Source organism: Malaclemys terrapin, chromosome 2, assembly GCF_027887155.1.
Source record: "Malaclemys terrapin pileata isolate rMalTer1 chromosome 2, rMalTer1.hap1, whole genome shotgun sequence".
NCBI lineage: Eukaryota > Metazoa > Chordata > Testudines > Emydidae > Malaclemys > Malaclemys terrapin.
Window position 1 is genome coordinate 109,121,289 of NC_071506.1, and position 13,501 is coordinate 109,134,789.

The window sequence follows — 13,501 nt, forward strand, 5'->3', positions numbered from 1 at the left end:
CTTTTTTCTGTTGTAACATGAAGTCATGGTATGGAAAAAGTTGAGAACCACTTCTCTATGTGGTATACAAAAAAAACAGTGCTACTGTAGTTTGCATATGTGTTTTTTACCTCATTTTCAGCTCGGAGTGCTGAAAATTCACTCTTTTCTAAGATAATCATATCCTTTTTCACACCACTAATATGAGACATTATTTGCTGAAGAGTGATTTCCTTTGAAAGAAGAAAGAAAAATTCAATACCATACCATAACAATTGCAACATCCTAAAAAAGTTCTCACTTGTGTACAAATATAGTATTTAAAACGCTATTATTTCAGTGTCTGTGTCACTTAATTGAGACTTGGGATCCAGCCATCTTAGACTGACCAATTTTCATTCTGGATATGGAACACACATTTTTTAAATGAATGTGGTAACATAAGATGGCTAATTTAAGCTCAGAAGCTAGCTAAATTTTAGAGCTAGCACAAACCTCTAGCTATTTCTGAAACATCTACAGGTTGGTGGAATTGTAATATCACTGGTAGTTCCTCTCTTCACATTTTCGGCTTTTCTTTCTCTTCCTGCTGCAGCTGTATGTGTGGTGTTGTAACATTAAAGCAACTAGTGGCTCCAGTGATGCAAAGAGCTGGAGAGGATATGGGGAAAGAAGTGCATTCAGACCATATCAGTCATATTGCACCTGCCAGCTGTAATGTCTGCAGACTAATGAATACATGTAACTTAGAGAATTTTTTTTCACTTCAAGGTCCCAGAAGCAAAGACAAGGTTTTCATCTCGAGGCCAAAAGACCAATACTGTACCAAGTCAAATAAGAGAGGGCATTTTACTGTAGGGATGTACTTAACCTATAATACGAATAAGAACGTGCGACAAACTGCTCTTTTCCTCTTACAATAAAATACAAAAAGATGCACACAACAGCATATGAAGACAGCACTTCAGTAAAATGTTCTTTCCTACTTCAGCCAAATTCAAGATACCAGTTTCAAGAATGCTTACTTCAGCACTCCAGAGAATACAATTTAGGAGCTGCAACTACTCAGGAGTGCTCAACAGGTCCATTAGTCACACCAATACAAACCAATGATAACTTGCATTTTTCTTTTTTTTTTTTATTGTTACAGCCAATGATGACCATCAACTGGCTCTGGTTATGAAGACGTGTCAATAGCAGTAGTACTTCAAAGTTTAATCTAAGTGAAATATTAAACAATGCCTAAATCCTGATGTCTTCCCTGTGTTTATTTTAAATAAGCAGAATTATCTTATACATATTTTCAATTTCACTGAGGACAGCAAAGAGGACAGAACACAAAAAGTGGAGAAAGGTGGCCTGCTCCCACCTGTTTTACTCTATCTTTCATCCTCTCCAGTTCTTTCTGTAATTGTAGGCATTTTTCTATAACTATACTAACATTAGTTTTTACACCATCCAGGTAGTAATGGAGGTAAATATTTCCCCCCATGCTATATATGAGGATGCTAAGGAAGAGAGGCTATATGATATGACCAAGTCCACAGAGGAAGTCAGCATCAGAGCCATAATTAGAACACAAAAATTCCTTGCTCTCAGACATCCATATTACTAGAACAAACTTTCTTATGCCATTGAGTCACTCCTTGTGACCAAAGGCTAGAGATGAGCTAGCTTCTATAAGCCATTTGCTGGTGGCTGGGAGGGTGCTTTGAGCAACCCTAGCACTACTGGTCTACTTCCAGCTGCAAATAGGTCTGGGGTCTTCCCAGAACCTCCCTCCAAAAAAATTCAAGACACAAAGAACTGCCCTGGATAGCTGTGGAGGACATGAAGAATAATCCATGAGTTTCAGGAAATAATCATAGTGACAAATCATATCCTGTATGTGATGGAAAACACTTCAAGCCAGGGGGTACTAACGCACCTCCAGCAACACTGATTCAGGGTCTATTTGAACAGGTACTGGAGGACTTCTTGTCCAAATTTAGCATGGTTTCTAGATTGCTGAGAGACTGCTTAGCAAGAAGCAAAAGCGTGACATGATGACCAGGTTGCCACCTTGCAAATGTGCATGTTAGCCAGAAATGTCACAGAAGTTGCTTGAGATCTAGTCAATGTCTCAGTACTCTATGTGGGGCGTAGCAGGCCGGCCTGGCTTCCAGGCGCCCCAGGAAGCGATGAGCCAGAACAGCCGCCAGAGTGGGCGGAGCCACTGCGGCCTGTCCCCGCCCCCCGGAAGTCAAGGGGCGGGACAGGAAGTATAAAGGCCAGGCCACAGCGCTCAGTAGCTGGCCGGCAGCGGGAGAGGACAGACGCTGGTGCCCGAGCTCCCGCGGACCTGAGCCTGCCGAGAGCCCGGTACCCCGAGGAGGACTGGCCGAGCCTGCCGAGAGCCCGGTACCCCGAGGAGGACTGGCCGAGCCTGCCGAGAGCCCGGTACCCCGAGGAGGACTGGCCGAGCCTGCCGAGAGCCCGGTACCCCGAGGAGGACTGGCAGAGCCTGCCAAGAGCCCGGTACCCCGAGGAGGACTGGCAGAGCCTGCTGAGAGCCCGGTACCCCGAGGAGCGGCCTGAGCTTCCCCCCGCCGAGGGCCCAGAGGGAGCGACAGACCTACCTGGTGCTCGGGGCCCGGAGGAGCCCGTGATCTGCGACCCAGCAGACGGAACTCAGGAGGAGCAGGTACCCATGGAGGAGGAGATGGGAAGTGGCCCGGGGATAGCAGACCCCGAACCCATGTCAGTGTGTTGCAGTCAGGATCCCCACTGACTGCGCGGCAGACGGACTGCTGCGGATAGGGCCCCGGGCTGGAACACAGTGGAGTGGGTGGGCCTGTGTTCCCCCCTGCCACCCCGCGCCAGGTGGCAGTCTCTCCTCCTCCTTCTCCAAGGGGCCTGGGCCCCTGACAGACTATCTTTTGGCTGCCCCCGCCCTGACCTAGGGCCTGGGCTAACCCAAACTGACCCAGCCCCTGCCACAAGGCCTGGGCCACTGACTGACTATTGGTTTGCTGCCCCGCCCTGACCTAGGGCCTGGGCTAACCCAAACTGACCCAGCCCCTGCTACAAGGCCTGGGCCATTGACTGACTATTGGTTGTTAATTGTATGCTCAGCCCCTGCATAAGGGCCTGAGTTCTGAACTGTTAACTGTGTGCTCAGTCCCTGCCTAAGGGCCTGAGTTCTGAACTGTTACTTGCGTGCTCAGTCCCTGCACAAAGGTTGAGCTCTGGACTACCAATTGCGTGCTTAGCCCCTACCCAAAGGTCGGGGCCCTAACTGTTATTCGCTTTGTAGCGGGGCGGCCTGGCTTTCAGGCGCCCCAGGAAGGGACGAGCCCCACCCCGGAACTACTACACGGGGTTAGCCAACTCATAACGCAGGTGAATACAACTGGATATCCATGACAAACTCCTTTGCGTGGAAACAGGACAACCTTTCATTATGACTGCAAAAGCAATAAACAATTTAAACAAAGAATGGAAAAGTTTAGTCTATTCTAGATAAAATACTACAGCTCTTCTGAGATCTAGGGTGTGCAATCTCTCCTCTCCCTTATTACGGTGAGGCTTTGGGAAGAAGGTTGGTAAGAAAACTGCTTGGTTGATATGAAAAGTGGAGACCACTTTTGTACACAAGCTTAGATGGGGACGAAGGTAGACTTTATCTGTGTTAGAAATCATAAACGGAGAATCTGATACTAGTGCTTTCAACTCTCCCAGCTGATGTAATGGCTACTAAAAACATTATCTTCACTGAAAGGTGCAACAGAAAACAGGACACTAATTGCTCAAAGTGGGGACCCATCAGCTTTGTTAAAGACTAGATTCAGGCTCCATGGTAGAACAGCCTGTCAAAACCCTTTAAAAATCTTATAGTTATCAGTTTGGAAAAAAGGGAGTGGTTATCCACATGAGGGTGGAATGCCGATACAGCCACTAGGTGTAATGTGATTGAGCTAATTGCCAATCCTTGATATTTCAGATATAAAAGATCTATTCAGCATAGGCTGGACTAAGCAAGAATAGAGGAGATCCCTTTCAGCTTCAACCAGCTGGAAAACCTCTCCCATTTATCAAGATAAATTGTCCTAGTTGATGGTTTTCTACTGCTATTCAGCAGTACCTCCTGCATCTCTCTAGAGTAGGACACCTCCACTGAAGTTAACCGCGAAGTCGCCAGGCTTTCAGGTGAAGGGCCTGAAGATTGGGGTGGAGGAGGCAGCCATACTTCTGAGAAATCAGGTCTGTGTGAAGTGAGAGTAATAGTGAGGGACTGATTGGGAGGTCCAAGAGATGTGAAAACCACTGTTGATGGGGCCATGCCAAGGCAATCGCTGTGAGACAGGCCTTATCCTGGTTGGCCGTGTACAGAACTTTGGAACAAGAGAGAGAGGGAGAAAAGCGTACAGCAGACCCTCTGACCCAGCAGTAGAAAAGCATCTGTTAATGAACTCAGGCTCAGTTCTGCTCTGAAGCATAATGGATGAAATTTTGTGTTGTCCTTTGTTGCAAAGGGATCCATTTGGGGAGTTCCCCAGAGCTGGAAAATGGACCTTGTTACATCTGGGCAAAGGGACTACACATGGTGATCATTAAAAAACCTGCTCAGGTGATCTGCTAGCATATTCCAAATCCTCAGGAGGTGCGCTGTTTTTGGAAGCATAAAGGTGTCATTGCAGAAGTCCTAGAGGAGTATTGCTTCCCAACAAAGTAGTGGAGATGGGGTTAGGGTGACCAGATATCCCGATTTTATAGGGACAGTCCCAATTTTTGTGTCTTTTTCTTATATAGGCTCCTATTACCCCCCACCCCGTCCCGATTTTTCACATTTGCTGTCTGGTCACCCTAGATGGGGCTCCCCCCATTTGTTTATATAAAACATGGCGGTCATATTGTTGGTTGGCACCAATATTCCCCTTCCCCTAATGAGAGGAAGGAATGTCATACAAGGTAAGCAAAACTCCTTGATGTTTACATGTAGGCTGAGATCTTGGGGAGATCAGAGACTTGCATCTGCAGGGGTCCCACATGAGCCCCGCCCCAGCCCAGGTCTGACTAAAGTAAGAGACTGTTGAGGCGGGGTGAAAGGAACTTCCTTGCAGATGTTGATTGGGTCTTTCTACCAATCTAGGGAAGATAAGATGTGACTTGGTATGTGCATTAACATATCTATATGGTGCTTTTTTAGAGAATACACCTCTGCCAACCAGCCTTGAAGGAGTCTGAAACACAGTCTGAAGTACTGGACCACATAAGTGAACTCTGCCTTGTGCCTAAACTTCCACTCCGGGGTGAGAGGATAAGCCCTTAAATCCAGAATGAGGTTCTGCATTGCCTGAATCCTTGTTTGCAATAGTAAGGTCCTGGCTGCTGTAGAGTCCACGACTTCACTCCAATGAATTCTGTACCACAGATAGGACTGACTTTTCTGAGTTGATCAGTAGGCCAAGTGCATTGAAGGTGGATCAGATTATGCTTATACTGGACATCATCTGCCACCTGGATTGACCTCTCATCAGGCAGTCATCCAAGTAAGGGACTATATGACCACGACCTCTAGAGGAAAGCTTCTTCTACTGCCATGCACTTTGAAAAACAAGTGGTGCAGCCAAGAGACTAAAAGGGAACCATTGTAAACTAAGGGCTGGTCTACACAGGAGGGAAGATATGCAACTTCAGCTACGTTGAAGCATCTTAGTTCGACTTACCTGGCCATTCTCATAGCGGCAAGTCGACCGCTGCGGCTCCCCCATCGACTCTGCTTACTCCTCCTGCTGAGGTGGAGTACGGGCGTCGATTCGGGGATCGATTTATCGCGTCTAGATGAGATGCGATAGATCGATTACTACCCGCCGATCCGATCCAGTGGGTAGTGTAGACGTGGCCTAATAATGTCAACTGCTGACAATTAATCTCAGAAATTTTCTGTGGCTCTGATGAATCGCCATGTGAAAGTAGGTGTCCTTTAAGTCAAGAGCAGCATATCAGTCCCCCAGCTCCAGGGAAGGGATTATGGAAGCTAGAGTGACCATCTGGAATTCTGATTTTTTGTAATAACTTGTTTAACTGCCTTAGATCTAGACTCCCTTTTGCCTTTGGGATCAGGAAGTACTGGGAGTAAAGTCCCTTTCCCCTGAACAAAGGAGGGACCACTCTACAAAGAGAAGTGATTGTATTTCTTGTAATAATTCTGCTTCATGAGAGGGGTCTCTGAAGAGGGACGGGGAAGACGGATGGAGAGGAAGAAATAAATTGGAGCCTATATCCCACTGCCACCATGCTTAGAACCCACCAATCTGTTGTGATGTGGGCCCAATGACAACAGAAGTGGGACAGGCAGTTTGAAAAAATTGTAAAAGAAAAAGAAGGCACTCTTAGACCCGTAGCATGCTCTTGACCTGCCCATCAAAGTGAGCTCTTGGAAGATGCTGCCTGCCTTGATGAACTGGTGGCTGCTAAAGCAGAGGGCAGTGGTGGGCGCCTTTTGTAACCTCTGCTCCTTTTCCTTGACAGATCTTGGGCTTGAGAGGCAACCCCCCCAAAAATTCTGGACTAATGAGAACAAAAGGTCTCCCGCTTCACTGCTGAGGTACAAATGCCCAGGGATTTCAGGGTTGATCTAGAGCCCGTGAGAGTATGCAGAGTCTTGTCAGTCTTTTGTGAGAAGTGCTATTGCCCTTCAAAAGATAATTCCTGGATTGTCTGTTGTACTTCTGTAGGGAGGCCAGAAGAGTGTAACCAGGATGAGTGCCTCATCATGATAGCGGAGGCTATGCTGCAAGCTAGAGAATCTGCTGCATCAAGACCTGCCTGCAGAGCCATTCTGGCAACCAACTTGCCCTCCTCTATCAAACACTGGAACTCCTGTTTCACCTTGTCTGGGAGCTTGTCTTTGAAACTCTGAAACTATATCCCACAGGATGAAATTGTAGCACCCCAGCAAAGCTTGCTGGTTTGCAATATGACGCTGTTTATTTCTTTGGAATAAATCTTCCTCCCAAGTAGCCCAGCTTCTTCTCCCCAATTTTTGGGAGTTGTTGCCTTGTGTCCTGTCTGTCTCTCTTTCTCATTGGCTGATGCCACAACAAGGGAATCTGGAGGGGGGTGATTACACTGTGCTTGAACCCCCTGAAAGGGAACACAGTACTTCCTCTTTGTTCTTTCTGCAGTCAGAGGCAGGGAAGCTGGGGTCTGCCAGAGGACCTTGGTAGGCTCGAAGATAGCTCTCCCTATAAATGAGGCTATTCTGGTTGGAGATGCAGATGTCAAAATGTCCACTAGCTTATATGATTTTTCCCAGGCCTCCTCTGGGTGGATGTCTAAGTCCATAGCCATCCTCCTCAACCGTTTCTGATAGGTCTTAAAATAATCAGAAGGCAGATAAATAGGCTCCACCAAAACTGCCTCATCAGGAGACGAAGAAGAGGATGCCACCAGTATTGGGGGCTGGTCATGAGAGGGATCCCGAATCTGTTCAGAGCAAGGCTCAGTACTGATGATAGGGTGCTTTTGGCACTGATGCACCCAATGACCAGTAGATGGAGCCTACTAAGGTGGCTGTAGAAACGCTCTCGAGTGAGGGAGGAAGCCCCACAGGCTCCAGAAGGGCTACTGCTATGGCTCCAGCCCCAACTGTGTGCAGCCCAAGAGTCCCTTCTATAAACCCCTTTCTGGAACTAAGGCTGAACCCATGTCAGGCAGGTGACATACTCCTGATGGTGGGACTGGTTAGGTTGGGCTACACAGGATCCCACTTCAGAGTCTGATGAAGGAGATGCCTCTTCTTGTGACCATGACAGTGCCACACCCATTGGTACCAGTGAAGAAGATTCAGAGTCTGAAGAAAGGGGAGCAGAGAAGATCATCTTGTGGCTGTCCCCTAGACAGTACCCCTTTAATCAATACTCTGATGGTTGAACCCAATGGAATTGCCTGGTGCAGAGGTTAAGGCACTGACGGTGGCACATTGAGTCTCTTGAACTGATGATGACGCAACTCTCTTGCAGCCTCAAATGCTCAGGAGTAGATGGCACCAGGAAGACACTCTGTGGTACCATGGTGCAAGGAGATGCCAATGAAGGTGCTTTGGGAGCTGGTCTCAGCAGGCCGATACTAAGCTCTGGAGTCAGTAAATTCCCATTTAGAGGCATGCTCTGGGGAGCGGTTCCTCCTTGAACACACTCCTGTGTCTTTAGAAGAACTCAACCTCTTCACATCTTGAAGTGAACCTGGCACACAGTCTGATTTCCAATGCCTCTTCCTCAGTATCAGCAACACCAATCTGCCTTTCAGTACTGGTAGTGCCAGAGGTGTGCTACTGGCCAACACCAAGGTGCTCGGTACTTAGACCAAGATAGACAGCTCAAATGGAGGATATAGTGCCAATTTGAGCAGCAAATCTTTTAGTCTGGTTGCTCTGCCTTTTTTAGAATGGGACTTGAAGGCTTTGCAAATGGCACACTGGTCACTCATGCACTTAAGGCAGCTGGGATGAGGGTTACTATTAGGCACTGCCTCATGATAAGAATGGCAGGGCTTGAAACCCAGAAAGTATGGTATAGCTCCAGTACCAAGGCCGGTACAGAGACAGGGCGCCAGAACCACACAAAATAACTTTTTTTTTTTTTAAACTGACTACCTATTAAACTACACTAACTATACAACGATTACTATAGTACACCCTCGCTATAATGCCCTTCATAATAACGAACCTTCAGCTATAATGAAGCTGGACCCTGGATTCCACTTCGAGGCCTGCTGCAGCTGCAGGACTGGAGGAACTGTCAGCCACCTCACCCTCACTGGCACTCTTTTGCTATAACAAACCCCTGGCTATAATGAACAAATGGCTTGGATTCCAACGTGTTTATTATAGCGAGGGTGTACTGTATTTATAGGATTTGACTAAAAATTGAAGAAGCAAGAACAGGAAACTAATAACCATCATGGGTGATGGGAAGGAAATGAGGGGGGTCGGGGCAGCTTGACCCTTATGCCTATGCATAGGTGTGAGGCAGCAAACAGAACTTGTGATGCCCCAATGGATACCACTAAGGGAAAATCTCTCTGAGAACTGTGCACTGGAGTGCACGAATGCCTACAGTGGAATGGACAAGTGCAATCACTCAAAGAAAACTGAGAAAACACTTACTACTTTGTGATAGCAAATGGGTTTGTCCTTCTTGGGAAGACTTGCACTATTCGCTATACCTCATATGCCAGTCAATTTGTGTGTGTCACATACCTCATCTATCTCAGTCTCTTACCCAAAAATTCTCTAGTCAATTACCATTTCAACCCAAAAATGAGGGCATGTATTGCACTTGAACTTGAAAAGTGTGCATCTGGCCTGTGCACTGAATCACAATAATTGAAATTCAAAATCCATAGCAACACTTGTTTGTGTATTTGAGAATAGGGGAAAAAATCAGGCCTCAGAACTAAATATAAATCAAGTATCCAGTCTGAAAACACCCAGAAGATATATAGGGATGCTTACATTGTATTTTTAAACCCAAATTTCTTTGCTGTTGAAAATGTAAGGTACAATTTGAAGCACAGTCATTCCTTAAACACCAGGTTATGTTTTACTAGTAGAAACATTAAATTTTGGTTTTCTTTAACTCCAACACCTTCTTGTATCTCACCTGCTGTACTTTGGTGACCATGTCCTTGTAAATCACATCCATGTTGGTATTCATAATTTTCACTAACGCAGATACAATGATCTCTGATTGCTGAGTAGTGAACCCTAAGCAAAACAAAATACAGCAAAACATAGCAAAATTATGCCTGAACCATTTTTTCAGAGATGTCTCTTTCAAATACTATTCAAAGATTTTTAATAAATTATGGCCAAGGCAGAGGCTACAAACATATTCCTCCCTCCATTCGGAACTAATAACGGAACACAACGTTACTGTTCAATTAATTACATTTAAAACACATGAACATCCAAGGTTTCTCCACCATAAAATGACAACTGCAGTGTAGCTAAAGGCAACTTCTACTGTTCAGCACTATCCCTCAACAACAATATAGGATGCTGGTATTTTATTTATTAAAATAGATGTGGGCACAGATGAGAATGTCATATTCTCTCTTTCATGCCTGCTTAGTTTTTTTTGAACAAGCACGTTATTGAAAGTTACAACCTTGCTCTTCAAGAGCAGGAATCTGATTTTAGTACACTACTTGTTCAGAAAAATGTAAAAGGTATGCACAATCCAATAAATCAGAACAAAGCTAGTTGGTCTGTTTTAGGTCTACCAGTCTTTGAGACTCTGTAAAATATAACAATATGTAAAGTGAAGTGTATTATGATTTAACTCACTACTGCAGATTTTTGTAACAGTTGCAACATTCTACTAAGATATTTTGCAAAACAATAATCCCCCAAGAAGTACTTTCAACATTTGCAGGTTCATAATAAAGGCAGTGATACAATATTATGGATGAGAATTAAAAAAAAAAAAATACAGAAGAAGGGCAATTATAAGGTATGTAAGAGTTAATTAAATGTTATATAGCAGGCCTGGCCAGTTTCTGACCTCAGTTACACAGATGTAAATCCAAAATAACAAAGGTCAAAATTTGATCTTAATAGTGTCCTTTTAAGCAATCTTTATAAAAGCTATCTCACTAAGAAAAACACTTTTAAATTAAGTGAGACAGGGAAATAATTGCACAAGTTTAGTACTCTTAAATGATAATGAAATCATACAGCAGAAATAAGTTATAGATAACTCTACATATTTGAATAATTTGTAACAGAAAAGTTACCATTTTCTTCCAACAGGCACACTAGAGCATGGGTGTCAAAGAATAGCTTTCTACTCCCTGATAAGGAAAATTTCCCCTTGACACTGTGAGTTTGTAAAGATGATGCCACAGAGATGCTTAAGTCTACAAAAAAAACCACATACAAGTTAGTGTCAATATGAAATGAAAGTACATTCACTAAGACACTTTTATTCCTGTAAGAAGTTCACTACATGCTTCCAATAACTAAAAATTAGCATTACTTTAATTTGCTATAAAATTTAATAATCTCCCCCAACATACATTATTGCAACATGCTCAGGATTCTGGAGTTAGACTGCAAAGCACCTTGCAGTCAGCTATTCTGTTCACCTTTTTAATACAGTGGTACGCCATCACCATGGTATCTGAGCACTTTCTAGTATCGTATTACCCTTCTGAGTAATCTTGCTGAACTCAGTGGGACTACTCATGCATAAAGCCACATTACAAGTAGTACAGCAGCGTAATTGCTCTGCCACTGTAGTGTAGACATTTACTACAGCAACAGAGAGCACACCCCCTTAAGACGCAGTAGCTGACAGAATTCCTTCATTGACCTAGCGGTGACTACACTGGGACTTAGGTCAGCTTAACTACATCTCTCACACGGTGTGAATTTTTTACGCTCCTAAGTGACATAGCCAGGTCAACCTAAATTTTAGGTGTAAATGAGGTCTTACACACACACACAGATGTTTGCTGGATTAGGGTTTAAATAATGCCATCAGAACCTACTCAAGTCAGTGGGAGTGGAGGGCACTTGGTATCTTTGAGGACTAGGTTCACAATCTTAGGCCAGACCTACACTATAAATTTACATTTGGTGTAACTATGTCACCAAGAGTGTGAAAAACCCACATCCCCTGAGCGACACAGTTATTCCAACGTAACCCCACGTGTAGACAATGCTATGTTTATGAGGGCTTCTCCTGTTAATATAGCTACCACCTCTTGCGGAGGTGGATTACTACGCTCATGTGAGAAGTTCTCCCCCAGCATAGTCGTGTCTTCGCTGAAGTGCTACAGTGACGCCGCTGCACTGGTACAGTTGCATCGCTGCAGTGTTTTAAGCAGAGATCTGCTCTTACTTCATTAGCAGTTAGTTCCTATTATTTATTGAAGTACAGTAGGACCTCAGAGTTACAAACTGACTGGTCAACCACACCCCTCATTTGGAACTAGAACTATGCAATCAGGCAGTGGGAAGGAGGGGGAGCAAATACTGTACAATACTGTGTTAAACAAACTACTAACTCTGAGGTTCTACTGTACTTGATGACCCTTCAAACTGAAAATATTTATTCACAATCAGATATTTACCATTGTAAACAAAACTTAAAAACATACACAGCAGCTATTGTTGCAGTTTGTTTTTTTTCTAATGGGGTGTGAGGAGATGGGATTGTCCTGGGGAACGGGAGATAGGCTGGAGTGCTGTGGCTACTGAAGACTTGTGATAAAGACAACACCCATTTTATTATATGTAACAACTCCCACCAAAACCGTAGAGAATATATAGTTATGTTCAATTCAAAACTCCTGTAGAAGTGTAATAGGGTTAGTTTTCTAGATTAAGAATAACTGGAAAAAAAGTAAACATTTATTCCTACAACTGGCAGAAAACAGCATTCCCGCAGGAGGGTGCATTGTCTCGTGTGAAGCAACAGCTGAGACCCTCCAGCTCAGTTTTACTAAACGCGGCTTGTCACATCACCGGCCCCCGGATGAAGGCGCCTGTACAGTTGCTCTGCGTTTGGAAACGAGCAGGCCCAGCCCAGCCGAGCTCGGGCTCCTGTCACAGGTCTCCTTCGCTAGCTCAGACCGGAAGCCGCCTTTGCCGTCAGGGTGGGGTGAGGGCAGCCCGTGCGCGGACAGCGCCCCGGCCGGGGGCAGAGACCTCCAGCCCACAGCGTTGCGGGGCCTGGGGTGCAGCGCGCATACGGGGTCCCGGCTCAGCTGGCGGGGGAGCAGACGGGGCGGCCTCCCGGCTCCCAGGATAGGCCCATCCCGCCGCTGCCCCAGGCGCACGGGGGTAACTGCTAGAGCCAGGCGGCGGGCAGGGAGCGACACGGGGGGACCCCCCCCGGCCCGGGAAGTCCCGCTCCCCCTCCCCCAGCCGGGCTGCGGCGCCCGCGAGACCCCCGTTCTCACCCCGCTCCCCGCGCGGGCCGCAATGGCGCAGGCGGCCGGTCCCCGCGGCGGCGGCGGCAGCGCCGAGCCCGCTGATGCCTTTACTCCAGAGCATGGCGCCGGGGGCCGCATCCCCTGGCGGCGCGGCGGAGGCGGTTACTAGCGGGCGCGCGTGGGCCCGAAGCTTGTGGCGGAAGCCCGGCAGCTTCCAGTCTCCAAGGCGACGGCGCGGGCGCGTGGATGTCACGTGAGGTGGCGGAGCGGCCGCCTCCCCGCCCTGGCGGCTGGAGCAGGAGGACTAAGTACAGCGGAAGTCTGACACCCCCCTCGCATCACCCTCCGCCTGAGGGCGGTACTAGGGCTCTGGCCTCAAATCCCTGCGCCCCGGCTTCCTAATTCCGGCACCAACCCAGTTGGGCATCCAATGCGCATGCCAGCCACGCGGAGGCGTTTCCATATGACGCTCGGTGATGTCATGGTCTCCCCTTGACCAACTCAGAGGCGTAGGCGTGGCTGAGTCCTGGGGAGTCCCTGGGAGCTGGCCAAGGGAGAGCGCTGCAGGCGGGCCCGGCTATGCCCCTGCTGTATT

At 46.6% G+C, this 13,501-nt stretch overlaps 1 protein-coding gene across 1 annotated transcript in view; it reads right to left on the minus strand.

Moving 5' to 3' along the window:
• Positions 1-13,263, minus strand: part of MCUR1 (mitochondrial calcium uniporter regulator 1) — a 32,733-nt gene extending 19,470 nt beyond the window's left edge. The window contains exons 1-4 of the mRNA XM_054018085.1: positions 12,934-13,263; positions 10,762-10,884; positions 9,627-9,730; positions 111-212 (exon numbers count right to left, since the gene is read on the minus strand). Coding sequence (XP_053874060.1) covers positions 111-212; positions 9,627-9,730; positions 10,762-10,884; positions 12,934-13,027 — 423 coding nt within the window. The 5' untranslated portion in view covers positions 13,028-13,263. The remainder of the gene's footprint in view (positions 1-110; positions 213-9,626; positions 9,731-10,761; positions 10,885-12,933) is intronic.
• Positions 13,264-13,501: the final 238 nt, after the last annotated feature.